The sequence below is a fragment of the Mesoplodon mirus genome (assembly GCF_964341445.2).
Source record: "Mesoplodon mirus genome assembly, chromosome: 11".
In the NCBI taxonomy this organism is placed as follows: Eukaryota; Metazoa; Chordata; class Mammalia; order Artiodactyla; family Ziphiidae; genus Mesoplodon; species Mesoplodon mirus.
Window position 1 is genome coordinate 45,432,845 of NC_138987.1, and position 27,481 is coordinate 45,460,325.

Consider the following 27,481-nt stretch of genomic DNA (forward strand, 5'->3'; position numbering starts at 1 on the left):
CTAAAGATAAAAATTCTCATTTAATTAGTTTCAAATATTTTGAAGCCACACTCTTTTTCCAAACGAAAGCTTAGTAGTGGATCCCTGACGAGCAGAGCCCCTTGCGGCAGCCGGCGAGGGTCTGGGGAGGAGCCCTGAACACCCTTCCCTCTGTGACCAGGGCTGGGGGGTGCAGGGGTGAGGGGTCCCGGGCCTCTGGGGGATGCGCGGCTGGTGAAGGCCACCCGTGTTCTTAGACCCCCAGAGCTCCCACCAGGGCCCTCCTCTCCTCTGGATTCAGCAGGGCTTGTAGTTTCTTTTTCAGGGTGATTTGCTGTCTTGCTCAGAAGTTCTAAGTATCATCCTTACTTGGTCGCCTCTTTGGGGCTGGCTCCTTATCCCCTCGCCCTGTGGTTGGTGCAGCCTGGAGGGGCAGGGAAGGCAGGTGGGGCCTCAGGACGCCCCGCCTGCCCACGCTGACCCCGACACTGTCCTGTGGCTGCTTTATCCAGGGGCACCTCTGCGGTTGAGGAGGCTGCTGACGAGGCCTGTGGAGCCCTTTTACTGAAAAACAAAGGTGACATTGAAGTCACGAGGATGACAAATTTTGGAACGCTGAAAGAAGGAGAAAGCAAAAATGTGGTGATCTGGATAGAGTAAGTTTGCCACTCAAACAAAAGTACAAACTGTGATTTAAGAATTCTGTAGAACCAATTTTATTTTGCTTATTTTTCCTTTATGTATATCTTTCTAGATTTTCCACCCTGAAATAGCCTTTTTACTTATACTTATAAAAGTATTTGCAATTGCCATTCACTAGTTAGACTGAATTCTGTTTTATGGTAACAGTATTTTAGCTTTAGAAATCCTGTCTCTGTTCATGGCTAATTTTCCTTTTCCAGGAATAAAGGAGACATTCCTCAAAACTTAGTCAGCTGCAAGTTGGGTGGCTGGGATAAAGCTAAACAGTTCAGATTTCAGATGCTGGATAAAGTCCAGACGTGCCCCGAAGTGTCTCTTGTTTCTGTTCCTGAGAAGGAGAAGAATTTTACGGATGAAAATATTAGCTCATTAGACAGCTGCAGGAAAACCAAAGCCTGTCAGACGTTGGAGAGCAGTCTGATGAACGACAGAGAAGCCTCTCCAGGTAGACGTGTCAGCTGTTGCCATTGGATCAGCTGCGCGAGCCCAGTCGGGTCCGGGAGCTGGTGCAGCTGCTCCAGGGTCTGGGCAGGCGAGGGGCAGTGTTTACCCTGTGGGCTCTTTGGTCTGGACCCTTCTCTGATACTTGGGGCTAAAACAGCTGGAGAAATGCCCGGCGTGCTTTACACGAGCTGCTTCGTGCAATGATTCTAAATTGGGAAGAGGATGCCTGCCGCCCCCTTGCCTGTCGCTCACCTGTCGGGGGCTTCGGCCACTCGTCTGTGTGTGATAGTCCCTTCCACCAGCACCACCACTGTCAGAACAGTTCACCTTTGGTCTAATTTTGGATTTAAATTTCATCTCCCAGATGACTATGCCTGTAAAGGAGAAAAGGAGAAGAATGTGTCACAGAAGCCCGAACCCGGTGGGCTCATCCCTCCAGGTGGAAGAACCCTGATCGTGGTTACCTGTGATGCAAAGTACGTGGCTGGAGGGTATAGAGGGAGTTGACTTTGCGGCATCTGCACGTTTGTCTTGTTCGGTTTCACTTATGGTACTTCTAGGTTGGATGTTGTAAAAAGTATTGGTAACTATTTTCCTTTTTTTTTTTTTTTTGCGGTATGCGGGCCTCTCACTGTTGTGGCCTCTCCCGTTGCGGAGCACAGGCTCCGGACGCGCAGGCCCAGCGGCCACGGCTCACGGGCCAGCCGCTCTGCGGCATGTGGGATCCTCCCAGACCGGGACACGAACCCGTGTCCCCTGCATCGGCAGGCGGACTCTGAACCACTGCGCCACCAGGGAAGCCCTTTTTTTTCCCTTTTTTTTTTTTTTTGCGTAGTAACTATTTTGATGGGACCAAATCACAAGGAAAAGCGCTAGTGGAGAAAGTGGCTTGAGTGAGGGTACCCACGCTGACACCTGACTACGGAGGACGGGCACGGCCAAGCCCCCACAGCCTTGGAAAGCCGGGGCCCCGAGGCCCCTGCTGCTCCTCCCCAGGCCTGCCTTTATCTCGGCCCTGAGACCTTCCTGCCCTTCTCCCTCCACCCGGGCAGCCCGGCCAGACACGGGCTCCCGAGCCCTCGTGGGCCCTTCCCTCTCCTGCCTCCTTCCCCATTTCCAGAACCCCCGGCTCTTCCTGCTGGTCCCCTGTCAGCTGGGCCCTTTGGTGCAGCCCTTCTTCCCTCCCTCATCTCATCTACACTTGCTGATTTTAAATTTGTCAGAGGGTGGCTCTGATTAAATCAGCGCCTTGCTTCAGGCCACGGGTGATGCTTTGAGCCAAGGGCAGCCCTCGAGTCAGCGGTTGGTGATGCAGCCCCCGTGGTGCCCTCCGTAACGTGACACTGGGGCCGGGACTCGAGCAGCAGCGGAAAGTGGGCAGAAGGCAAAGTGGGAGATGGTGTCCCTTTGGTCATGTTACACAACTCTGATTTAAACTTGTGAATACTAGAAATATATTTTCCATTCTTAAGTGTGAGAATTACAGACAATACCATTTCAAGTGTGTGATTTTAGCTTGGGAAAACGTTAACATTGCTTATTTTAGAACGTCCATTTTTTCCTTCTAAAAGAATTATTAAAAGCTAAGGGTGGGCTTCCCTGGTGGCACAGTGATTAAGAATCCACCTGCTAGTGCAGGGGACACGGGTTCGAGCCCTGGTCCGGGAAGATCCCACATGCCGTGGAGCAACTAAGCCCATGCACCACAACTACTGAGCCTGCGCTCTAGAGCCCGCGAGCCACAACTGCTGAGCCCACGTGCCACAACTACTGAAGCCTGCACGCCTAGAGCCCATGCTCTGCAACAACAGAAGCCACTGCAATGAGAAACCCACGCACCACAATGAAGGGTAGCCCCCGCTCGCCGCAGCTAGAGAAAGCCCCCGCACAGCAACGAAGACCCAACGCAGCCAAAAATAAAGAAATAAATTAATTTTAAACAAATAATAAAAAAGCTAAGGGTGACTGGTTTGCTAGCTCTGTGACTTTCCCTGTGTGAACGAAGGGAGATTGTGTTGAACCTGCCTCTGTTACTTACGGCTCACACTAAATTGTGTCTTGTTTCTCCAGGAATTCTGGCCGCTGCAAGGAGCTCCTTCTGCTTTGCTTCTCCAGCTTCATAATCGGGCGATTCCTTGAAGTGAACGTCGTAAGTGAGGAGGAATCACTGATAGCTGTCCAAGAGCCCTTTTCATGGAAGAAGTCTAAAAGTTCCCAAGTGTTAGCTTCCACCCAAACTACAGTTGTCGTGACCACGCAGAAAAGGTACCATGAGCAGACGACCGTGCAAGCCCAGATCTTGGGCTCACGGTGTGAGGGATGCACGTAGCTGCTGTTGTCGGAGGGAGGTGAACGTCCTGGGTAAAGGGGTGCAGCTGCGGCCCAGCGCCCTCCATTGTCCTGGGACACACTGTGAGGACGGCGGTCGGGGGGGGGGCGCTGCAGCACCCCAGCTGGTCTCAAGGTGACTCGCAGGGCAGGTGTGATATGACCCTTGCCCTCGGCTCCTGCCACCTTTCGTGTTCCCATCAGCCCGGCCCGCCCACCTCCCGAGACAGCCTGTGTCCCACATGGGCACCCAGGGCACCGAGCAGCAAGGGGTCAGTGAGACGTGGTTGGCATGGCTTTCGAGGGCCATTCACAGCACCCGAGTGTCGCTTGTCGAGGGCAGCAGGGTTGCTTGGCTGTTTGAAGCCCATCTGAAGATGTGACACCTTTGAAAAATGAAATTAAGAAAAAAGCATGTAATCTGCTAGTGACGCGTGGCTGGGGGCTTGGGGACGACCTGACTGTATCTGGGGTGTCGTCTGGAGAAAGTGCTGCGCGTCCACGCTTTCTCGTCTGCAGTTATAAATCCCAAAAGCTCTGAAAAGCAGATTTTGCTTTTTTAAGTTTGGTGCCAAAAAATCATGACCTATAGGCTGGAGGACATTCCACGACTTAGTCGAGTGGACACGCCCCCTCAGCTGCTGCCCAGAACTCACTGGGATGGCACGTGCTGCTTTTCTGTGGTGGGAAGTCCTGAATCTCAGATCACATCTGACCAGGGAACAATTGAAGATAAGGTACTGTGGGCTTCCACTAATTCGTGGGCTGAAGGGAAATCTGTTAAAGTATTGTGTGCCTATTGACCTTTGGGGTTAGACCATTGTTTGAATCCCAGCACTGCCACCAGGAAGCTGTGCCATCTCAGGTCAGTTTCTCAACCTCTCTGAGCCTTAGTTTCATTTGTAAAGTGCTAGTCCCCCCCCCTGCCGCACACGTGCCATTTCTGGCACTGAGCAGTCAACAGCAATCAGTAAGTAATAACAGTCATTGGGCATGTAAACAGTAGTTGAGTGGCTCTAGGGATGGAACCTGAACACAGGAGCAAGAAGTCACGTGACCTGCGGGCGGCAGGTCCACATGGCTGGACTCCAGTTACAGGAGCTTTTAAGAACCTCTGGCTGTCGTTTAGTGGCGCACCAAGCGGCTTTCCCGTTACAGTTCGGCTTAACTAGAGGAGTGAAATAGAGCAACAGCACAAGTATTTAATCCTCTGGTAAGTTTTTCCCTGTTGAATATTAATACATTGTCACTGTACAGGAGCATCCCTAAAACACTCGGGACTTCCCTGGTGGCACAGTGGTTAAGAATCCGCCTGCCAATGCAGGGGACATCGGTTCGATCCCTGGTCCGGGAAGATCCCACACGCCACGGAGCAGCTAAGCCCGTGCGCCACAACTACTGAGCCTGCACTCTGGAGCCCGCAAGCCACAGCTACTGAGCCTGTGTGCCACAGCTGCTGAAGCCTGCGTGCGTGGAGCCCGTGCTCCGCAACAAGAGAAGCCACTGCAATGAGAAGCCTGCGCACCGCAACGAAGACCCAACACAGCCAAAAATAAATTTATTAAAAAAAAAAAAAAGAAAATGCAAGTAATCTATATTTAGAAGAAAAAAAAAAGAGAGAGAGAGCACTGGGACACCATCAAATGGGTCCCAGAGGAGAAGAGAGAGGGAAAGGGGCAGAGAACATACATGAAGACATAACAGCTGAAAACTTCCCTAACCTGGGAAAGGAAACAGACATCCAGGTCCAGGACGCACAGAGTCCCAAACAGGATCAACCGAAAGTAGACCATGCCAAGACCCGTTGTAATTAAAAAGGCAAAAATTAAAGATAGAGAATATTAAAAGCAGCAAGGGAAAAGCACGTTAGGTACAAGGGAACTCCTATAAGACAATCCGCCGACTTTTCAGCAGAAACTCTGCAGGCCAGAAGGGAGTAGCATTGATGTATTTAAAGTGAGGAAAGGGAAAAACCTACACCCAAGAATATTCTACCCAGCAAGGCTCTCATTCAGATTTGATGGAGAAATTAAAAGCTTTACAGACAAGCAAAAGCTAAAAGAATTCAGAATCACCATACCAGCTTTACCAGAAATGATAAAGGGACTTCTTTTAGCAAAAAAGAAAAGACCACAACTACATACATGAAAATTATGAAAGTAAAAGCTTATAGGAAAAGGGAAATGTACAGTAAAGGTAGTAAAGCCAGCCTCGTATAAGACTAGTAATAAGGTTGAAAGACAAAAGTAGTAAAATCATATATATCCGCAATAAGGAGTTAAGGAATACACAGAACAAAAAGATGTAAAATATGATGTCAAAAGCAATAATCATGGGACTTCCCTGGTGGCACAGTGGTTAAGAATCTGCCTGCCGATGCAGGGGACATGGGTTTGAGCCCTGCTACAGGAAGATCCCACAGCCGTGGAGCAACTAAGCCCGTGCGCCACAACTACTGAGCCTGTGCCCTAGAGCCTGTGAGCCACATCTGAAGCCCACACGCCTAGAGCCCATGCTCCGCAACAAGAGAAGCCACCACCGTAATGAGAAGCTTGTGCACCACAACAAAGAGTAGCCCCTGCTTTCTGCAACTGGAGAAAGCCCACATGTAGCAACAAAGACCCAACGCAGCCAAAAATAAAAAATAATTTAAAAAAAACAATAATCATGATGGGAGGAGAGTAAAAATGCAGGGTTGTTAAAAATGCATTTGAACTTAAGAGACCAGCAACTTAAATAACCATAGATGGATGAATGGATGGATGAATAGATGATGATGGATAGATGGAGGGATAGATAGCTATGCACATTGTGGGGAATGTAGTCAATAACAATGTAATATATTTGCGTGGTAACATGTTATAACTATACTTATTGTGATGATCATGTTAAAATGTACAGAAATATCAAGTCACTGTGTTGTGTAGCAGGAAATAACAGTGTTTTAGGTCGATTATACTTCAAAAACAAACTCATAGAAAAAGAGATGAGATTTGTGGTCACCGGAGGTGGGGTTTGGCAGGGGGAACTGGATGAAGGGAGACAGAAGGTACAGACCTCCAGCTATAAGATGAATAAGTACTTAGGGATGTAATGTACAGCGTGACACATGTAATGAACATGGCAGTATATTACATGTGAAAGGTGTCAAGAGAGTGATCCTGGGAGTTCCCGTCACAAGGAGATATTTTTTTCTATTTCTTTAGTTTTGTATCCATATGAGAAGGTGGGTGGTCACAACACTTACCGTGGTCATTATTTCATGATGCGTGTAAGTCAGATCATTATGCTGCACACCTTAAATGTCTACAGTGCTGTCGTCAATTACATGTCCGTGAAACTGGAAGGAAAAAAATAAAGCATTAAGAGTTGAGCTTATTGGAAGCTTAGAAACAGTGTTTTCAAGCTCACTGGTCCCAGGGGCTTTTGGGAGTTTGGCATGTTCTTCTGCTGGAGGCAAAGCAGCTCCCGGGAGGGCGGCCCCAAAGCTAAATAGCCTTTACAAACCACTGCCTGAGGCCAGCAGTTCACGTACCAGTTGTTTTTGGTGATTGAACCTCTGTCTTTCTGAAATAGGAAAGGATGTTTAAGTGGAAACGTCTGGGGTGAAGTGCCTGGTGCTGAAGGGTTGTTTCTAACTTGCGAATCTCCTTTTAAGGAACCTGAATCGACAGCTTCCGAGTTTTCTCCCGCAGTACCCGATACCAGACAGGCTTAAAGAATGCGTGGGGCAGAAAATCGACATCCTGACCTTTCAGCCGCTACTCGCAGAGGTAGGAAAAGTGTCTCATGTGAAGTACTGATTCTTCACCACCCTCGAGTTGTTTTCTGAACAAACTCAGGGTGAACCTTTGTTGGGCTCAGCCCTCGTGGTGGCTGTGTTCACCCCGGGAGCAGCAGGGCCCATCACTGTGTGCCTCTGCAGATTGTCGGGGCTTTGGGGGCTGGGGACAAAGCGGGGGTGGGGGGACCCTCTGCCCCCGGCCCGGCCTCTCTTCTACCCCGAGGCCGAGCCTCTCAGCAGCTTTCCATTTGTGACAGAGCTCTGAGCAGCTAAGCAGGGGAGCTGGGAAAAGGCCTGTAGCCACACAGACCAGTGGGGGGGTTGGGGAGGAGGAGGCCAGGCCTCCCGGGCTCCTCTGGCAGGACGTCTCCTTGTCACCCTCCCTGGCTGGGCTGTTCGTCTGCTTCTTTGGTCTCAGGCTTATTCAGATCCGCTGGGGGAGGCCTGGTCTGAGCTTGCCCGCTGTGGCAGGTGGTGGTCAGAGCTGTGAGAAGGGGTGGACCTGCCAGAGGAGGCCAAGGGCTGGGGCAGCGCTGAGCAAGGCTGAGGCAGGGGTCCAGGGAGGGAGGGAGAGTGTCTGTTCCACTGGCAGCAATGGGGGAGCGCGGCCCTTTTCCAGGAGGGTACTTTCCCGAGGGTTTGGTTGTCTGCTGGCTGAGGAGTGGGTGAGTGGAATGAGGGCCGGGGCTTGTGCTGCATCAGGGCGAGGAGGGAGGAGACTGGATGGTAGCTGGAGGGAGACTTGGGGCTCGCCAGAGATTCGTGGAGGGTGAGGGAGCCCTGAGCCTGGAGAGCTGGGGTGGCAGGCAGAGAGGAAAGGAGGCTTGGGAGGAAGCTGGGTGGCACCGAGGAGCACGCCTGCCCTGGGACCGACGGACAGAGCTCTCTGTCTGCTGGGCCTTGGGCCCGCGGCAGGGCTGGGCCAGAAGCTGCCCCCAGTGCTGGTGCTGCGATGCTGCCTGTGCCACCGGCCTGGGGTGTGCCACCCCAGGGCCACTGGCGTCCTGCAGCGGGGAGGGTGCTGCAGGGGCACTGGGCGCTGTCCAGAGACGGCGTGACCACACAGAAGGAGCAGCACCAAGGAGGGTATGTGGGCAGGACTGTGGGTTGGAAGCAGGGAGACCCGCCAGGCAGTTGTTGCAGTGACGGTTGTAGGGCCTGAACTGAGGCCGGAGCAGCAAACCAGCCCTAAAACACCTTAGAGAAGAACTTCGGGGCTGAGAAATTGATGCCGGTGCGAATGCAGCTTCTGGGACCATCGTGTGCCGGAAGTGCGCCTGCACCTCTCCTGTAACGCGGCCTGGGTGCCGGGAAGGGACCTCCTCTTGAGCATAGCAGTTACCAGAAGAAAGTGGGTGTCTTCAGCATTCATAACAGTATGATAATAATGGTCATGAAAAAGTGCTGTATGGTCTAAGGTTCCAGAGTACTCGCCCCTTTGTGATTCTTTAATTCACGCGTGTGTCACCCCAGTACTTCCTGACTTCCTGTGCCCTTGTAACCGCCCCCCGACGCAGGTCCCCTTCCTGGGGCTCCTCCCATCCTTCTGGGGGACCTGAGCATCCCCTTCAGCGGTTGGTCTGTCAGCCTTGCGGGTCTCGCCCCGTCTTGACCTCTGGGCAGGCGCTGCAGAGACGCTGCCCCACACCTCCTCCCTCCTGGCGTTTCTCCAGGGGCTCTGCTTTCCTTCTCACCTTGGTTCTTTTGCACTGAGTCTGTGTTTTTTTCTAGCTCCTTTTAGGATTTTCTGTTTTTCACTAGTTTTAAGGGATTTAATTTACAGTGTGAGTTGCTGTAGTTTTCTTCACGTACCTTGGCTTGGGTTCTTTGAGCTTACTGGAGAAAGTGAATTTATGGTTTTTCTCAAATTTCAAGGTTCTTGGCCATTCTGTCTTCAAGTATTCTTTGTGCCCCGCTCTCCACGTTCCCATTACATGTGTATGAGACCACGTGAAGTTGCCCCACAGCTCACGGCTGCTCCATTCATTTCTCTTCGGTCTTTTTTCCTCTGTGTTTCATTCTGAGTAGTTTCTGTTGCTGTGTCTTCGGTTCGCTGATTTTTCTTTTGCAGAGTGTGCAGTCCCGTCCCGTCCAGCATACTGTCTTATGTCAGATGTTGTCGTTATTATCTCCACAAGTTCAATTAGGCTCTGTTTTTATATTTTCTGTCTCTACTTATTATGCTTAGTCTTTCCTCACCTTTGTTTTCTTCATTTTTTTTCTCAACTTTCTGAATGTATATAGCACAGTTACAACAAGTGTTTTAATGTTCTTGTGATACTGATTCCATCACACGTGTCATTTTGATTCTGTCTTTGTTGATAGGTTTTTCTTCTCATTATGGGTTGTAGCTTGTGCTTAGTTCCGTGCCTGGTCATCTTTGTTTGGACGCTAAACATTCTGGATTTTACTTTGTTGGGTATTTCATATTTTTCCGTTCTTGAAAATATTTTTGAACTTTGTTCTGGGATGCACTTAAGTTACTTGGAAATGGCCAGATACTTTTAAGCCTGGCTTTAAAGGCTTGTTAGGGGCTTCCCTGGTGGCGCAGTGGTTGAGAGTCCGCCTGCTGATGCAGGGGACACGGGTTTGTGCCCCGGTCCGGGAGGATCCCACATGCCGCAGAGCGGCTGGGCCTGCGCGTCCGGAGCCTGTGCTCCGCAGCGGGAGAGGCCACAGCAGTGAGAGGCCCGCGTACCACAAAAAAAAAAAAAAAAAAGCCTTGTTCGGAGGGACCAGAGTCGTTTCTAATAAAGGGCTGGTTCCTTCTGAGTGCCCTGCCCGGTGCCCCTTTATCTGAGGCCTTTCCACTGGGACTGGTGGGACCCACGGCATGCTCAGCCCTGTGTGAGTTCTGGGATTCGTTACCTCTGACCCAGTGGTTCTCAGCAGGTGAACTTTCCCCCCAGGAGACATTTTTGGTTGTCATGACTGAGAGTGTGAACAGCATCTCGTGGGTGGAGGCCAGAGATGCTGCTAAACACTGTGCGGTGCCCGGGACAGCCCTGCCCCAGAGACCAGTCCACCCGTGTTGGAAGTGCTGAGGCTGAGGAGCCCCGTTCTGCTCCATCACAGGCATCTCCCCACCTGATGCGGTTTCTCACGCTCGTGTGCTGACCGCTGCGCAGCTGAGGGCGCACAGGGCTGCCCCGGGCTTTCTCTGAACTGAGCCTGGAGGCTCTGTCTGATGGGAGCTGGGCGGTTGGGGCTTCACTCAGATGGTTCCCCATCTCAGGGCCACTGCCCTGCGCTGCCCAGTCGTCAGTGTTTGAAGGCTGTTTCAGCTGTACGTGGGACTTACCCACCCCAGAGCTGCTGGCTTCCTGATGTGGGTGTGTGTAGAGTGTTCCTCGGCTCTCGCTGACTTGCTGGCTTCTTTTTCAGCTTTTGAACATGTCAAATCACAAGGAGAAGTTTTCAACTTTGCTCTGGCTTGAGGAAATTTATGCAGAAATAGAACTGAAAGAGTATAATATGAGTGGGGTCACCTTGAAAAGAAATGGGGATTTGCTGGTTCTGGAGGTCCCAGGATTAGCTGAAAGTAGACCTTCTCTTTACACAGGTAGGTTTGTTACGTGTCATATTTTCCTAGATGGACTAGAAACATTGAACCACAGTCAGGAAAAAGAATGTTTTTAACTGGCAACACTGTAGTCACACTGATTTTCTTTGCTTTGGGTTATAATTTCACTCAAAACGTGGCCAGCCTCTCTCTCTTCACACTGACGTGATTTTAAGCTGTTGATCCCAGTAATGTTTTTGTCTTACTCCACTTCTTCAGAGTGTTTGATTTTACAGTACAGCAAAAAAATTTATTGATTTTGTAGTTTTACGTGTGGTAATGTGTTTTTTAACTAGGTGATAAACTGATTTTAAAAACTCAGGAGTACAACGGACACGTCATCGAGTACATCGGCTACGTGACTGAGGTGAGAGGCCGCTGTTAGTTCATGTTGGACTAGCCCAGCGGACGGTTGCAGAGGTAAACTTCCTGCCTCAGCTCAGGGTGGGGGTCCCCTGGTGTTGATGGTATTTTGGAAAATTTCAGGACCAAGTGAATATTTAAATAAATGTGATGTGTAAAGAAATCTTATCACTTTCAGCCGTGTAAAACACACTTACCTGTTAAGTACATCACATGTTAAGGCATGCATTTAGTCAGATTCGGCGTTCTGAATATGTTCTGGGAGAGAGAGCCTGCAAAGGAAAAACACACCTACCCGTTGAGCACTCTGGTGTCTCCACGGGGAAGGCTGTGTTGGCCTAAGGCCCCGTGCCCGTGCGGCTCTGAGCGCGGCCAGGGCTTCTCCAGCTACTCTCCCTGCTCCCTGCCGGGCACGGTGCAGGGACGGAGCTCGGGGGCCGCGTGGAGGGACCCACGGAGCTCGCACGCTGCCTGATGTGGGAACTAGGGCACTGAAGCCCCGAGCCGGGGTTGGGGGGTATGAGAACCAGCAGAGTCTCCCCTGAGGATGGGGCCGGGCCCTTGCTGGGGCAGCAGGCAATGTGCCCCTGGGGACGAGGGGAAGACGGGCGTGAGTACTCCAGTGTGGAGATTCGTTCATCTCCTTGAGAAGACGAGGAAGTGGCATCTGATCACCGTAAAAGAAAGGGTGTTGTTAGTGGAAAGGGCCCAGAAGGCATTTCCAAAGGCGAGAAGGCCGTGAGCACATCACAGGGGCTGCCGTTCCAGGCTGGGGACTCGAACACCACAGACCTCGCCGTACGGGCTGCCGGGGCGCCAGCCAGGACTGCAGCATCAGATGAGCCCGCTGGGGCCGATAGAAGCAGAAGAGGTGGTGTTTTGAGTCAAGTGGGCCTCTCAGGTGGGCGAGCTGTGCCTGGAGAACAAGGTCGGGGTGCAGGCTGGTCCGCGGCAGAAATGTGCCCCCGCCTGGTCTCGTGACAGTGTTGCTCCCACCAAATCAGAGAAGCTTGGACGCAGATGCTCCCGCCACCCTCAAGACAGAGGATGCGCTGTCCCCATGCCCCAGGCGGCTGGACCAGGCCTGAAGGTCGGGCGAGCCTCTCAGGCCTCGCGTGTTGTGGCTTAGCCAGAGTAAGTCACCGCCCTGGAGGGCGCAGGTCCTGGGCACCGGAAGCCTCCCTGCCTGCACAGGCATCCACGTCACTCTCTCCCTGCGGAAGCTTCTTGCTCCTGCCTGACGTCCTGCACTGACCCAGCTCTGCAGACAAGGTCCTCACCCCCCGAGGGGGCGGTCCCAGATCCCTCACTCAGCACTCCCCGCACAGGGCCCAGGCCGCGTATCAGGACACGCCTGTCCCTGTGCTCCTCGGGGCGTGCTCAGGGCCCGTGACCGTGGCCACAGGGGCCTATGTCTGGGAAGGGAGGGAGAGCATCCGGGGGGTTGGGTAGGGGGTTTTCGGGGTGTTTGTAGAAAGATGGCCACAGCCGCAGCCCTTGTCGCTGGTGAAACCAGGGCCGGGATTTCCTGGGGCAAGAGCTCGCTCTCCTCGGTGACAGGCGGCCTGGCTGGGTGCCTCCTCCACTGCAGGGCAGGACCCGCTCAGCCTCAGCTAGAGGGCCCATCACCCTCCCCAGCATGAGCCCCCCCCTAGCTGTTGGCAAGGGCGTGAGGAGCCCAGAATGGCCAAGTGACCATCTCAGCTTCCAGAGAGTAGACCAGTTGTGCCCCTAGGGGCTGCCCTGTGGACTAAAACCTCAGAAGAAGCAGGGCCAGGGATCTCAGGGGTGAGGCCCCCTTGGCCCCTGACTCCCAGGCTGACGAGTCCAGAGCTGAAGCTGCCCTGCCGACCTTCCCGCAGGACCGTCCGTAAAGCTGGCCGCTCCTGAGTGATGGGTGCCCGCTAAAGCTGTCCTGTCTCAGGTCTTGGCCGTTGCTTTACGTGATTCTCCGGAACCCCATGGCCAGCGCAGTGGCCTGGGTGCCATGAAGGCACCGGGGCCCTCAGGAGCGCCCCCGGGTGGTGGGGCGGGCAGAGAGACGGAAGGCTCCTTGGGCTAAGCCAGCACTGCCCCTGGCCCACCCGCACCTCTGCAGAGGGCCTCCCTGTCTGCTGGGAGCAAACAGGTCACTTGTTCCCTTCTCTCTGAGTTTAGCTCTGTAAGCAGAGTTCTTGTTTCTAAACACTATTTGACTCATTAAAGCTGCCCTGTTGTGTTGTTTTATGTTATCTTATGCTTGCTTATCTTGGTTTTCCCAGTTTTTTTTTTCCCCGGAGTTTTTCAAATTTCTGTAAATGACAGCATCAGTGTATGATGTCCTTGGGGCCTCAATCTGTTGATGGCAATTCAAGTCAACCCTCACTGCTGGTGGTTGCCTTGTGTGCCTGATGGTCTGTGATTACAGATTCATTTTCATTTGTCTTAATCTCTGGGAAACCCAGGACCCTGTGCTGGGCTTGCTTTCCTTTTAAGGGGCTTGTGTTTGCTTCTGCCCAGAGCAGGGGGCACTGTGAGCGTCACGCCGCAGCCTCCGCCCTCACTGGCCCCCAGCTCTTGGGAGGCCCCGCTGCCTAGCGCTCCTGTCCTGTTTCAGCTCCTCTCAGCATGGGGTTTCCTTCCTGCTCCTCTGAGGATTCCTATGCAGGACCTAGCTTTGGCTGGAGGGTCCCTGAATGTCTGTTTGCCTGTCCTGATGGGGGAGGGGGTCTCGTGGCGGCACCGCCTGCTCTTTGCGGTCGTTCACGTGTCTCCTTCAGAGGTGGCGGCCTGTCTTGCACACCCTGTGTTCGCAAGCCCGCACGCCCGGCGGAAGCGTCGGCAGGTATGCTGCTGGGGGTGGGGGCGGAACAGCGCAGTGACTGAGTCCCTTCCCATCATCTTGCACTCATTTCAGATGTCAGATTTCAGCTCAGATCTGTAGGATGAATGCTTCATGATGAGTTGCTGAATATGGATAGAAGATTGTCCCAAGAAATCAAGTACAAAGTATAAAAAGTAAATGATTTGTTTATTTTTAGATTCATGAAGAAGATGTAACCCTTAAACTTAATTCAGAGTTTGAACAAGCATATAACTCTGAACCTATGGATGTGGAATTTAGGTACAACAGGTAACGCTTCCAGGGACTCTCCCTTCTGGGTGGGCGGCTGTCTCCCCTTCCCTCGGTCCCTTGATACCTAGGTGGCGGCATGTGTGCTCGCGGGTTGTGAGCGGGCTCCCTGCACCCGTGTCACATGCCTCTGTGGTCACAGCTTTGTCACCAGCCGTTTGGTAAACGTTTGCATGTCGGTTCCTTTTTGGATCTTAAGTGAGAATCCATGGTCCCTCACACGCCGTCACCACCAGCTGCTCCTCCTCCACCTCACTTGTCACGTGTCACGAGGCGGGGACCCCACCACCAGCTGTCTCTCCCCCTCCTCCACCAAGCCCCCACCATTAGCTGGGATTTTGTGCTTCTCTCTCCTTTGCTTTTTAAAACAAAAGTTGGTGTGTTTGTGCACAGACACACACACCGGGCAAGTGTTTGCGTTAGTTGCAGCTGTTTTGCACTTGCCGCCTGTGGTCTGGAGGTGTGGGTTTGCTGACACGAGGTCCACGGGCCGTGTCCGCAGTGTACTTGTGCCCCACCGGGCGTGTGTCTGCCCTCCTGCCGGTGAGCACAGCGCTGCCCGCGCTCTGGCGGCTGCTGTGGACACCCACTATCTCCTCGTGCACACACACCCCCAGGTTTTCTTGGCTGCGCACTTAGGAGAGGGGTCAGGGTTTGGGGGATGCTAATGTTCCAGCTTTACACGTGGGGGCAGAAGTGCCCCGCGGGCTCAGGGTCTGTAATGCCCCCCCGAAACCTGATTTTGTGAAATCCTGGGCGTGTGCCTGCCTGGTAGGTGTGAGCTGTGTCTCACTTTGGTCTTGATGTATGTTTCTCTGACTACTTCTAAGGTCGAGAGTCCCCCTGTTTATTGGCCGTAAAATTCCTTCATCTGTGAAATGCTTTCTCGTGTCTTTTATTGACTATAATTTGATTTTTTTAATTATTTGTAGCTGTCCTTTCTGTATTCTTTATGCTAGACTATTCTTAGATACACCTGTTACAGACAACTTCTCTGGGTTTGTTACTTGTCTTTTCACTTTCTTAAAATATCTTTTGAGTATCAGAAGGTGGTAGTTTTAAGATAGTGGAATTTATCAGGGTTTTTGTATACTAGTGCTTTTCGTGTCTTGTTTAAGAACTCTTTCAGTGTTTGGGCTGCAGCCAGGTTGGAAGGTGTTGCGGGTGAATGGATGGTGCAGGCGTGGAGTTGGCCCTTTTGAAGGGTGTTTGGCTGGGAAAGCAGAGAAGGCAGGACGGAGAGATGAGTGAGGAGGAGGCTCCCAGGGTCCGGGCAGCCTTGCCTGGTTTGCTGCTTACAGTGAGAGGAGCCAGCACCGCTCGTGTGAAGCCAGTGAGGTGGGTGTGGTGACCGGGCAGCAGGAGTGACGCGTGGAGACGCGGGCGCCGGACCTGGGCCGAGGCTGTGGTCTTTGGCGAGGGCACACGTCCTCCATTGTGCTGGGCACACAGGAGATGGGAGCCGCTGGTGAGTGGGAATTTGTAAGGGCTCGTTGTCGCTCTAGGACGTGAGGTGAGGATGTTCGCAGAGAAAGAAGAGGACGTGGACCTGGGGCGGGGGCGGGGGCAGAGGAAACGCTGCTGCAGTCAGTGCCAGAGCCGCCCGACCGAAGGACATGGGCAGGCGGGGGGACGGATGCGCTGTGGGCCGTGAGCCTAGGAAGAAAGTGAGCAGGAAGAAGCCCGAGGGCCGTGGGGCTGAAGACTGCCGGGCAGCTTCCTGACCCAGAGTGTTGGAAAGACAGGAAGTTGAGGTCGAGGCAGGAAGTCGGAATCTGAGTTCAGAGGGGATGCTGTCTGCAGCCGTCCAGGTGGGGAGCGAGGCGGGAACGAGGGCCAGTGGCCACTTCTGCTGCACAGAGGATTTGCTCGCCCCACATAAGTTTTTGGTGGTTTTGCATTAAGTTACTCAAAATCAGGCGATTTCACACTTTAAAAAATCTGTATTTACCACTTGTTTTGACAAACGAGAGGATTGGGCGGCACCGCAGTGCTGCAGGAGGGACAGAGCCAAGAGGCCGGGCCCTCTGGATGCTCAGACGGCTGCACCTTTATGCTGTTCGCAGGTGTCTTTCCTTTTTAAGAAAGTAGGTTTACTGAGAGGTAATGAACGTAAAATGATCTATGCCTGTTTAAAGTATACGGCTTGATGGTGTTGACATTTGTATACCCCGTGAAACGAGCTTCACGGTGAAGACTGCGGGCAGACCTGCCACCTCAGATGTTTCCTGCTGCCCTTGTCATTCCTCCTCTGCACCCCAGCTCCCAAGCACCACACGTTAGTTTGCATTTTGTAGAATTTACGTGAGGACCTACTCTTTTTTGCCTGGCATCTTTCACTCAGCTTAACTATTTTGAGATTCAGCCTTGCTTTTGCATGAATTCATTCCTTTTTATGACTGAGTAATACTCCATTATAAGAACATACCTGAGGTTACTAATCCAGGCACCTGTGGGTGGACGCTGGGTTGTTTGCAGATCTGGCTGTTAGAAATGAAGCTGCTGTAAACATCCGTGTGGACAGGCATTTTGATTTCTCTTGGGTAAGCGCCTGGCAGTACCGTGGCTGCACACGGCGACAGGTGTACACTGAGCTTCCTGAGACACTGCCAGACTCTCCTCAGGTGGCTACACTGCTTGTGTTCCCACCGTGCTCCCCACGTGCACAGCCCCTGGGTGCTCGGTGGTTCCTCCTCAGGCTCGTGTTAGGTGTGCAGTGGGGACTCACCTTGCTGTGATGACCGACGCCGAGCGCCTCCTCCACTCGCTGGCCGGCACTCGGCCTTCGTGAAGGTGCCCGCTCAGGTCTGTGGTTCACGTTCTGTATCGTTTGCTTTATTGTTGAGTTTTCAGAGTTGTTCACATATTCTCAGTACAAGTCCTTTATCAGGTATGTTTTTTGCAAATATTTTCTCAGACTGTGTCTTGTATTTTCATTTTTAGTAGTGCCTTTTGAAGAGCAGGAATTCTTAATTTTGATGACGTTCAGTCTGTCGGTTTTTCTTTCATGGATCATGCTTGCGGTGACGCATTTAAGAAGTCTGCCAAGGTCAAGGTCACAAAGATTTTCTCCTACGTTTTTCTCTAGAAATTTTGCAGCTTTAAGTTTTACATTTAGGGCTGTGATCTATTTCAAGTTAATTTTTACAAGTGATGCAAGGTATGGATTGATTTGGCAGGGGCTGTCCAGTTGTCCCAGCACCATTTGTTGAAAAGACAGACTGTCCATTGTCCAGTGAGTGACCTTTTCACCTTTTTGAAAACCAGTTGAGGGGATATATGTATACATATAGCTGATTCACTTTGTTCTGCAGCAGAAACTAACACAACATTGTAAAGCAATTATACTCTAATTAAAATAAATTTAGTAAAATAACATTTAAAATAAAGGTTTATAAAAACCAAAAAAAAAGAAGGAAAGAAAAAGCCAATTGGCCTACACATGTGGCTCTATCCCTTAGCTGTCCATTCTGCTCCACTGGTGCATCTGTCAGTCTTGCAGCCTACACCGCAGAGCCTCGGTCACTGTGCCTTTGTGATAAGTCTTGAAATCAGGGAGGGGACGGCCTCCACTGTGTCCCTCTCTTGCAGAGTTGTAGCTATTCCAGGTCTTTGGTATTCCCATGTGGATTTTAGAATCAGCCTGTCAGTTTCTACAAAAAGCCTGTTGAGATTTTGATCAGGATGACACTGACTCTTTAGGTCCACTTAAGGGAGAATTGACATCTTTTTTTTTTTAAATTGAAGTATAGCTGATTTACAATATTGTTTTAGTTTCAGGTGTACGGCAAGGTGATTCTGTTATATACAGTTTATATTTTTTTCAGATTCTTTTCCTTTATAGGCTATTACAAGATATTCGACATAGTTCCCTGTGCTATACAGTAGGTCCTTGTTGGCTGTCTGTTTTATGTATATAGTAGTGTGTATTTGTTAATCCCAAACTCCTAATTTATCCTTCTCCCCTCTCCCTTTTGGTAACCGTAAGTATGTTTTCTATGTCTGTGAGTCTGTTTCTGTTGTTTGTAAATAGATTCATTTGTATTATTTTTTAGGTTCCACATATAAGTGATATCAAATAATATTTGTCTTTGTCTGCCTGACTTGACTTAGTATGATAATCTCTGGGTGCATCCGTGTTCCTGTAAGTGGCATTACTTCACTCTTTATGGCTGAGTAGTATTCTGAGAATTGACATCTTAATACTGAGTTTTCTAACCCTTGGAAATGGTATATCTCTCCATCTAGTTAGGCATTTTTTCATTTCTTTAGGCAGTGTTTTGTACTTTTCACTGTACAGGTTTTGTATATCTTTTGTCAAATTTGTCCCTGACTCTTTAAATGCAATTGATGTTTGTATATTAATCTTGTATCCTGCCAGCTTGCTAAACTCACTTAATAGTTCTAGTAGCTTTTTACAGATTACATAGGATCTTCTGTGTATACAGTAAAATCACGTATTCAAATAAAGACAGTTTTGCTGCTTCCTTTCTCATCTGGATGCGTCTTGTTTTTTCTTGCCTTGCACTGGCTAGAGCCTCCAGAATGGTGTTAAGTAGAAGTGGCGGGAAGTGGCGTCCTCGCCTTGCTCCTGATCTTAGGCCAGTAGCCTACGTTCAGTCTTGAACCATCTAGTGCTGTGAGTTGTAGGTTTTTGTATTTGGCCCTGTCAGGTTAAGGACATAGTCTCCTAGTTTGCTGAGATTTATTTAATCAAAAATGGATATGGGATCTTGTCAAATGCTTTTTCTATATCTATTGAGATGATCATGTGGGTTTTCAGTTTTGGTCTATTAAGATAGTCAGTTACATTGATTGTAAAATCAACTTTGCATTCTTAGAATAAACCCCGCTTGGCCATGATGTAATTTCCTTTTATATATTGTTAGATCTGATTTGCTAAAATTGTATTAATTTTTTCGTCTGTGTTCATGAGGAATATGGGTCTTTAGTTTCTTGAAGTATCTTTTTCTGATTTTGGTACGAGGTAACACTGGCCGCACAGTAAGTTGGAAGGTGTCACCTCCTCTTCCATTTTCTGGGACGGTTTGTGTAGAATGGGTATTACTTAATGTTGACAATATTAATCAGTAGTCAGTCTAAGAAACAAATGAAGAATTTTATTTTAGCTAACCTGAGGATTATAACCTGGGGGACAGTCTTTTAGAAGCTCTGAGGACTGTTCCCAAGAGGTAGGGAGGAGATCAGTATAGGTGTGATTTTGAAGGGGTGCGTGCAACCAAGCACACAGCTTGGTGGGAGGTCACTGCTGTTCACAAGAAACAGATGCCTTAGCTGATGGTTTTAGTGCTTTTCTAAGCATGGGAAGAAGCAGGATACTGGGTTTATAAAATTTTCTCCTGAAAATATCCAACTATCTGAGGACCAGTTCTGCCAGTTTTCCCAGAGCACAAATGCTTCATTCATCCTTATCTTCCCTGAATTCCTTTTGGGATGTACTGTGCAGTGGTTACCAACTTGATTCTTGTAGAACTGGAGGGTGGACAACATTTTTTTACGTTACAGTCCCCTCCCTTTCAGTCTTAATTTCAACCAAGGTTTGGGAGGCATTTAGTGACCATTTTGTCCCACGGTGCTAGGAATCCTCATTCCCAGCTCAGACGGGGATTTCATTGCTGGGCCCCTCAGTGTGCTGGACTAGGCCCTGTTAACAGTATAGCCCAAAGCCTCTGGACCACCTGTCCATCTAGTCATTTATGGTCCAGGAAATGGTTCCCTCTGGTTGCTTCTTCCCACATCTAGAGTTGCTCTGTTGCAGTCATTGAGCTTATGGAACTATGTATTTGGTCAGTTGTTTCAGGTCACCTAGTCATCTTATTTTTATCGGGGGCTCAGTCACACATTTGGTAATGCAGGAAACAATAATCTTGTTGTTAGGAAGAATAGGAAGAATACAGGTAATAGAGCTGGTAACACTAATAAGGTCATAAGTATTTCAGCTGAGAACTACCATTCACTGCAGCCCCGAGTCTCCCCAGGTCGTCTGGCCTGTCTGCTCTGCACCAGTCACTCTCTTTAAGGGAAACGACACATTGGCCATGTCCGTACAGTCCACCAAAGACGTCTGCGCGTGTGCAAGGTGAGTGGGGGGTCACTGTGACCCCTCACAGGACTGAGAAAGGAATGTTATCTTCTAAGGAGTTACATGGCTGGCTCCAGAAGGAGAAAAACCAATCTTTGGTTGAGCAGGTATTTCTGCCATGGGGGAGGTCAGGTTCACACATAACGCAGATGCAGATGCACACTAGTGGGGAGGGAGGAGGCCAAAAGGCAGAGAACAAGTTTATGTTTAAATTTTTCTTGTCTTGCCTTAAAAATACGAATTTCATCACTTCTTCCTTAAATGCGTGGTAGAATTTACCAGTAAAGCCTTCTAGGTCTGAAGTTTTCTCTGTGGGAAGCTTCCTGACTACAAATTCAGTTTCTTTAAGAGATTAAGAACCCTTAGTTTCTTGCCACATGGACTCTGGTAGTGTGTGTGCTTTACGGATTTGTGCGTTTCATCTGAGTTATCTAATGTATTTGTGTGAAATTGCTCATGATATTTCTTTATTGTTTGCTTAGTGTTTGTAGAGTCTTTGCTGACGTTACCACTCTCGTTCCCAGGACTGGCAACACGTCTGCCCTTTCTTTTCCTGTCAGTTTGGCTAGAGCTTTGTCGGCTTTACTGATCTCATCGAAGGACGGACTTCCAGCCTCATCAGTATTCTCTCATGTGTTTCTGTCTCTAGTCCATCAGGGTTTTGGGGTTTTTTTTTTTGGCTGCACTGCATGGCTGGTGGGGTCTTAGTTCCCCAACCAGGGATCGAACCCGGATCCACGGCAGTGAAAGCCCATGTCCTAACCACTGGGCCACCAGGGTACTCCCAGTCCATTGGGTTTTGCTCTGGTCTTTATTATCCCCGCTGGACCTTTAGGTTCTAAGCTTCTTCCTATCACAGACAGTGAAGCAGTAAACATTCTTACATCTTTGTACCATGATGTTAAAATACAGGGAGAATTGTCATCTTTGCCATATGGGGTCTCCTCTTGGACAGCAGTTTGAACCTAGGAAAGTTTCCTTTAATTCCTCTTTTCTTTCCATTCTTTGTCCTCCTTTGGAATCCTTGTCTGTTGTTGTGTTAGTTCCCACCCAGCTGCTTTACTTTTCTCTCATGGTTTCCATCTCCTGTGTCTTTGTCTTGTTTTTTATTTTAGTAAATACTGCTAGTATTTTACCATCTAGTGTCTTGCTGTCCTTCGGATTAATTGTGTTAAGGAATTTTAAGCATCAGTTTTCTATTCTGAGCTATTACATTCATTTCCTTTTTGGCATTTCTTGAGATAATAATTTTTTTGTTCAGCCTATTCAGGAGATGGATATTTCGACTGGATAACTTTCTGTCGAACCTTTCTTATAAGCCCAAGATGAAAAACGTGGTGTTCTGTGTGGTGAATTCCTCCCGTAATGTGCTCCAAGGATTTACTGGGAAACGTTTGACTCATGTTTTCATGCTGTTTTCATGCTGTTAAGGGTAAGATGCTGGGCTGCAAGTTGACGGGATGTCTGGTTTCCTTGGGCGTTTTAGAGTCTTTGTTATGGTGACTTCCCACTGGAAGGTTTCTTCCTCTTTAATTGATCTGCTTTAAGTTGTTTTTTCTTTCTTAGAGTCAGCCTTGCTAAGTCCTAGGAGGGTCTTTTCTGGTTGCTGCTCCTCTTGAGTGGAGTTTATTGTATCCCAGGGGTGATGGGGCTGCCAGGAGCCTGGGGCCCTGCAGGTGAGGCTCCCATTCCTTCTGGCCCCATACCCGCCCCTAGAACGCTGCGCTGTGGGAATGGGTCCTGACGGTGACCTGCATTTTCCGGAAATCCGCCTGTGGCCGGAGTTCTGAGGTGGTGTGAACCAGCTCTCGTGCCTTTGCTTGTTTGAGGCCAGATGCTCCTTTCTGAGCATTCTCTTCTTTTGTGCTTTGGAGCTTTGGTCATCTTGTTCCTTTGAAGGTGGAATTTTATTTTCCATTTTTTCTTCTTTTTGTTGTGTTAAAATACAAGAGAACAGGGAATTCCCTGACAGTCCAGTGGCTAAGACTCCACGCTTCCACTGCAGCGGGCACGGGGGTTCTATCCCTGATCAGGGAACTAAAATCCCGTTTGATGTGTGGCAAAGCCAAAAAAAAAAAAAAAAAAAAAATGGAGAACAGACCCACAGTGGAGTCGCTTATACTATGCCCCACGTCACCAAACAGGTTTTACTGAATTGCAGTCTCAGCTGTCCCAGAAATGGATTTGTGAACCAGTCAGCCAGGAACCCCCTGATTAGCACTGGGGGGTTATCTCCCTGAATGACCCCTGCCGTTCCCTCAAGGAGAGTGACCTTGCCCCAGCCAACCCGCCTTTTCACCTAAATCATTTCCTTGTCCCTGCTCCCTTCTGCCTGTAGAAGTCTTTCATTTTAAACATCTCCTCAGAGCTCTTCTGTCTGCTAATGGGATGCTGTACTGCCTGATTCGAATCAATTTTTGCTCTAATAAGCTTAACTTTTTTAAATTTTATTTTATTTTTGGCTGTGTTGGGTCTTTTCTGTAGAGATTCCCCATCTGCTCAACCATTATGTCCATCTTTAAATCTTAAATGTATTTATAACAACTGTTTTGAACTTCTTGTATGCTAATTGAGTATCTAGTTCATTTCTGGGTCTGTTTCTTTTAACTTTTCCCCTGAGGATGCTTCTTATTTTCCTGCTGTTTTGCTTGTCTAATAATTTTTTTATTTTTTTATTTTTGGCTGCATTGGGTCTTTGTTGCTGCGCGCGGGCTTTCTCTAGTTGCGGCGAGCGGGGCCTACTCTTCGTTGCAGTGCACGGGCTTCTCATTGCAGTGGCTTCTCTCGTTGCAGAGCATGGGCTCTAGGCGCGCGGGCTTCAGTAGTTGTGGTGAGCGGGCTCTAGAGCGCAGGCTCAGTAGTTGTGGTGCACGGGCTTAGCTGCTCCACGGCATGTGGGATCTCCCCGGACCAGGCCTCAAACCTGTGTCCCCTGCATTGGCAGGCAGATTCTTAACCACTGCACCACAAGGGAAACCCCAATACTTAGCATTTTTAACATGCTTCAGTTTATTTTTTAACTGTTGTTCTGAGTAAATTTCACAGGAGTGAATCTTTACCATCAAAGTTACTTTCCTATTGATGCAGCTCTGACACTTCACGGGCTATATTTTCTCTTTTTTCTACTTGTCCATTTTATACATTAAAACAGGAGTATTCCCAGAAAGGAAGGTGTCCCTGCTGTCCTGACAGGTGTTGAGAGTTTTCTCGTAAAACTCCTGCTGGTGCCTCCAGCCTGGTCTCGTGTGAGTGTTTCTTAAGGGTCCCAGGGTGCTGACCCACGTCACTCTCTCCCACAGGACCACCAGCAGACGGTGTCACTTTGCACTTGAACAAGTTGTCCACTTGGGCGTAAAAGGTATTAACTTTTGTGGGATGACGGTGTTACATCTTCCCAGAGTATTTTTAGAAGCGTCACGTAAAATTTTATGTAAACCACAGTCTCTTCATTCATACATTAGAAGTAAAACTATGTGATACCCAGTGTTTTCCTTTCTGTTGGGGACGTTCAGTGTTTCCTCACAATTTCAGCTATGTAGAAATAACATGCTTAAGTTATTAAAAATAAAATGATTGCGCTCTGCTTTCCCCCCTAAACGTAACTCATTTTTGTACTTAAAAATAGACAGGTAAATGGCTTTGTTGCAAAGAATATGCGGTGCTGGCACTATGCTGTAGGTGAGAAGCAGCGTACAGGGCCAGAGAGGAGAGGAATTCACAGACATGAATTTCTTCAGGACTAGCTGCCTCTATTCATCTTTCTTAAGCTTTTCAGTGATGTCTACCTTCTCGCTTTTTCTTGTTCTAAAAGTGTTGTTTCCAGAAGAAATCATTTTACAGTCTCCCCAAGTGACGTGGAGTTGGAAACACGCACAAGACATCAAAAACCATGGACAGCCCACCTCTGAGGTATTGCTTTATTTATTTATTTATTAAAAAAAAATTTTTTTGGCTGTGCTGGGTCTTCGTTGCTGCACACAGGCTTTCTCTAGTTGCAGCAAGCGGGGGCTACTCTTCTTGCAGTGCGCAGGCTTCTCATTGCAGTGGCTTCTCTTGTTGCGGAGCACGGGCTCTAGGCGCACGGGCTTCAGTAGTTATGGCACGCAGGCTCAGTAGTTGTGGCACGCGGGCTCCAGAGCGCAGGCTCAGTAGTTGTGGCGCACGGACTAAGCTGCTCCGCAGCATGTGAGATCTTCCCGGACCAGGGATTGAACCCATGTCCCCTGCATTGGCAGGCGGATTCTTACCCACTGCACCACCAGGGAAGTCCCAAAGCTTTCTTTTTAAGCCATTTTTCTGCATGATTTTTCTAGAATAGGAAAGCCTTGAAGGACCAAACTAAGCACACCCCAGAGGAGCAGCGGGCAGGCACCCAGGACACACCAGGGCCGTGGGCCTTCGCCACAGAGACCGGCGGGCTGGGTGAGTCTGGGGACCAAGCCAGCTACTGCAGGACTTGGTGGGGGGGATCTCGGGCAGCCGAGGGGACATGTGTTCTCACCTTCCTGATGGTGGGCTGCTCTTGTCCATGTGTTAACAACCACTCTTAACACCTCGGTGACACTGCACAGGTGACGCGGGGAGCGGGCGGAGTGGCCTATGCTTTTGCTCTCAGCCGACTGTCCCGAATGCGAGTGACGCTGGGACGGGTCGTGAGGGGACCAGCCGTGACCTCCGCTGACCCTGTCTCTCCCCTTTGACGCAGTCAGCGGAGGCCCGAAAGCGAGAGAGAGGGAGTTTTTCAACCCCCTGCTGAACGAAAACCAGAAGTTGGCGGTGAGGAGGATCCTGAGTGGAGACTGCCGCCCGATCCCCTATGTGCTCTTCGGGCCTCCTGGGACTGGGAAGACAGTGACCATCATAGAGGCTGTTTTACAGGTAATGGTGGGTGGGGACGTGGTAAACACAGCTGTGTGTTCCTGTCATCGGGAAGCATCAGTTTAAACCATAGATCAGAACGTTGAAAAGAGTTTGAAAAATCCCAGTTGTTTCATATTTAGCAAAGTTTGTTATGTGGCTATAGGACTTTAAGAGCTCATTTCCTAGGTTTAGACAGGAATCGCTCCACTTCAGAATAGAAACTGCACAAGTGTCTGGCGCCTCCATCGAGATTTAAATTGAGTTGTGGACATTGTGTGTGTTCAGTGTCCTACGTCGCTGGGGACTCAGGTCGCCCGTGGGTACCCAGACCCGGGCAGTTTAGGGTCTGGGAGACGGGGACTCCACCACATGCACACAGTGGCAGGGCCAGGCTCAGACGTGTGAGGGGTGACGTGGGCCCATGCAGCGAGTCCACGTCAGGAGCCTTCGCGGGTGGGCTTGGCACTGGCCGCTGACCCGTCCCCTTTTGCCTCCCGTGTGTCCTGGGGAAGGTCTACCACGCTCTGCCGGACAGTCGGATCCTGGTGTGCGCACCCTCCAACAGCGCGGCCGACCTTGTGTGCCTGCGGCTGCACGAGAGCCAGGCGCTGCGGCTGGGCGCCATGGTCCGCGTGAACGCCACCTGCAGGTTCCAGGAGGTGAGCGTCCTCGCCGGACCTTGTCCCAACCCCACACCAGAGCACGAGGACTGTTTCCTTCCTGAACATTTAGTGACGTTCTGGGCGTTCCCAGCTTTGTTAAATGCTGATGCTACTCTTATATTTTTCCCCAAAGGCACAGTTGCTTTTTGGTTCTGTTGGTTTGCTATAAAAGCTCCCAGTTTGGTTAACTAAAGAGATTGAATCTAGAAAATGTATGTGGTTGTTTTGGGGAAGGATCTGCAGGATTCTCTGTTATATTCATGGTTCTAGAGTCTGTAAAACGTAGACTAAATTGATAGGAAAACATAAGACGTTTTGATATAAAAAACAATCTTAAATCAATACTGAGTCACAACTAAGAAGTGGCAGCAGGCTGAGGTTATCATTCAGAATTCCATTCAGCTTTGTGATTGTGTCCAGTGTAAAGAAATGCTCAGTGACCTGGCCGATGGCCTGCCCCCCACAGAGCATCACAGAGACCATCAGGCCGTACTGCAGAGACGGGGAAGACATCTGGAAGGCCTCTCGCTTCAGGGTGGTCATCACCACGTGCAGCAGCGCGGGGCTCTTCTACCAGATAGGGTTGCGGTGGGCGCTTGGGGCTTCCTGGGCAGAGGCTGGGAGGAGGTGGTGTGTTTGCGGAGGGTCGGGAGGTCCCTGGGGGCACGGGCAGGAGCGGGGTGGGGCAGGCGCCCCGGGCAGCGAGGCAAGCCATGCTGGGCAGGACACGTGGACAAGAGTGACCCCGGGAACGTGCCTCCTCTAGAGTCGGACACTTCACGCACGTGTTTGTGGACGAAGCGGGCCAGGCGAGTGAGCCCGAGTGCCTCATCCCCCTGGGGCTGGTCTCAGACGTCAGCGGCCAGGTGAGGCCCATGCACTGCGGTCGCCCCAACATTGGCCCCTGCCCGCCACACACCAGGGGCCTCACTTATGAGACAGATGCTGAGAGCCGTCCTGTTCGTGCCACAGATCGTCCTGGCCGGAGACCCCATGCAGCTCGGACCGGTCATCAAGTCCAGACTTGCCATGGCCTATGGGCTGCACGTCTCTATGCTGGAGAGGCTGATGTCCCGACCAGCGTATCTGCGAGACGAAGACGCCTTTGGAGCCTGTGGTGCCTACAACCCCTTGTTGGTGAGCTTGGACCCCACGTGCTCCTTGGTGGGACTCAAGCAGAGGGGCCCACGGGGGAGCTCACCACCCTGTGTCCCCTGAGCCACACCAGGGGCAGGGCCCAAGCAGCCCACCCTCCTTCTGCCACCATCCCCGAAGTGCACCTGAGGCACTTTCACCAACTCCACGGTCCGAGGAACTCAGGAACTGCTTCCAGGGCTTGCTGAGGGGCTCCCTGGGGGGCCGGCCCTTGCAGGCAGCGCCAGCCCCTCAGTAAGAGAGCTTCAGTCTGTGTCACTGTGGGAAACAGGAGGGAGCTCTGGAAGTTTACCTGGAAGAGAAGGCAGCGTGTCTGCGGTCTCCCGAGGTACTGGTGAAAGTGCCAGTTCCTGGGTTCTCAGCTGACCTCTGATGACACAGAGGGATGGGCCTCAGGGTCTGCATTTCAGGAGCCTCCAGCAGCCTG

General features: G+C 50.4%; 1 protein-coding gene across 1 annotated transcript in view; it reads left to right on the forward strand.

Annotated features, from left to right (window-relative positions):
- The first annotated feature begins 3,271 nt into the window (after positions 1-3,271).
- Positions 3,272-27,481, forward strand: part of MOV10L1 (Mov10 like RNA helicase 1) — a 30,060-nt gene continuing 5,850 nt past the window's right edge. The window contains exons 1-13 of the mRNA XM_082634419.1: positions 3,272-3,390; positions 7,112-7,226; positions 10,622-10,799; positions 11,096-11,166; positions 14,183-14,274; positions 23,677-23,735; positions 24,189-24,286; positions 24,691-24,799; positions 25,083-25,255; positions 25,750-25,896; positions 26,366-26,487; positions 26,666-26,765; positions 26,872-27,036. Coding sequence (XP_082490545.1) covers positions 10,631-10,799; positions 11,096-11,166; positions 14,183-14,274; positions 23,677-23,735; positions 24,189-24,286; positions 24,691-24,799; positions 25,083-25,255; positions 25,750-25,896; positions 26,366-26,487; positions 26,666-26,765; positions 26,872-27,036 — 1,305 coding nt within the window. The 5' untranslated portion in view covers positions 3,272-3,390; positions 7,112-7,226; positions 10,622-10,630. The remainder of the gene's footprint in view (positions 3,391-7,111; positions 7,227-10,621; positions 10,800-11,095; positions 11,167-14,182; positions 14,275-23,676; positions 23,736-24,188; positions 24,287-24,690; positions 24,800-25,082; positions 25,256-25,749; positions 25,897-26,365; positions 26,488-26,665; positions 26,766-26,871; positions 27,037-27,481) is intronic.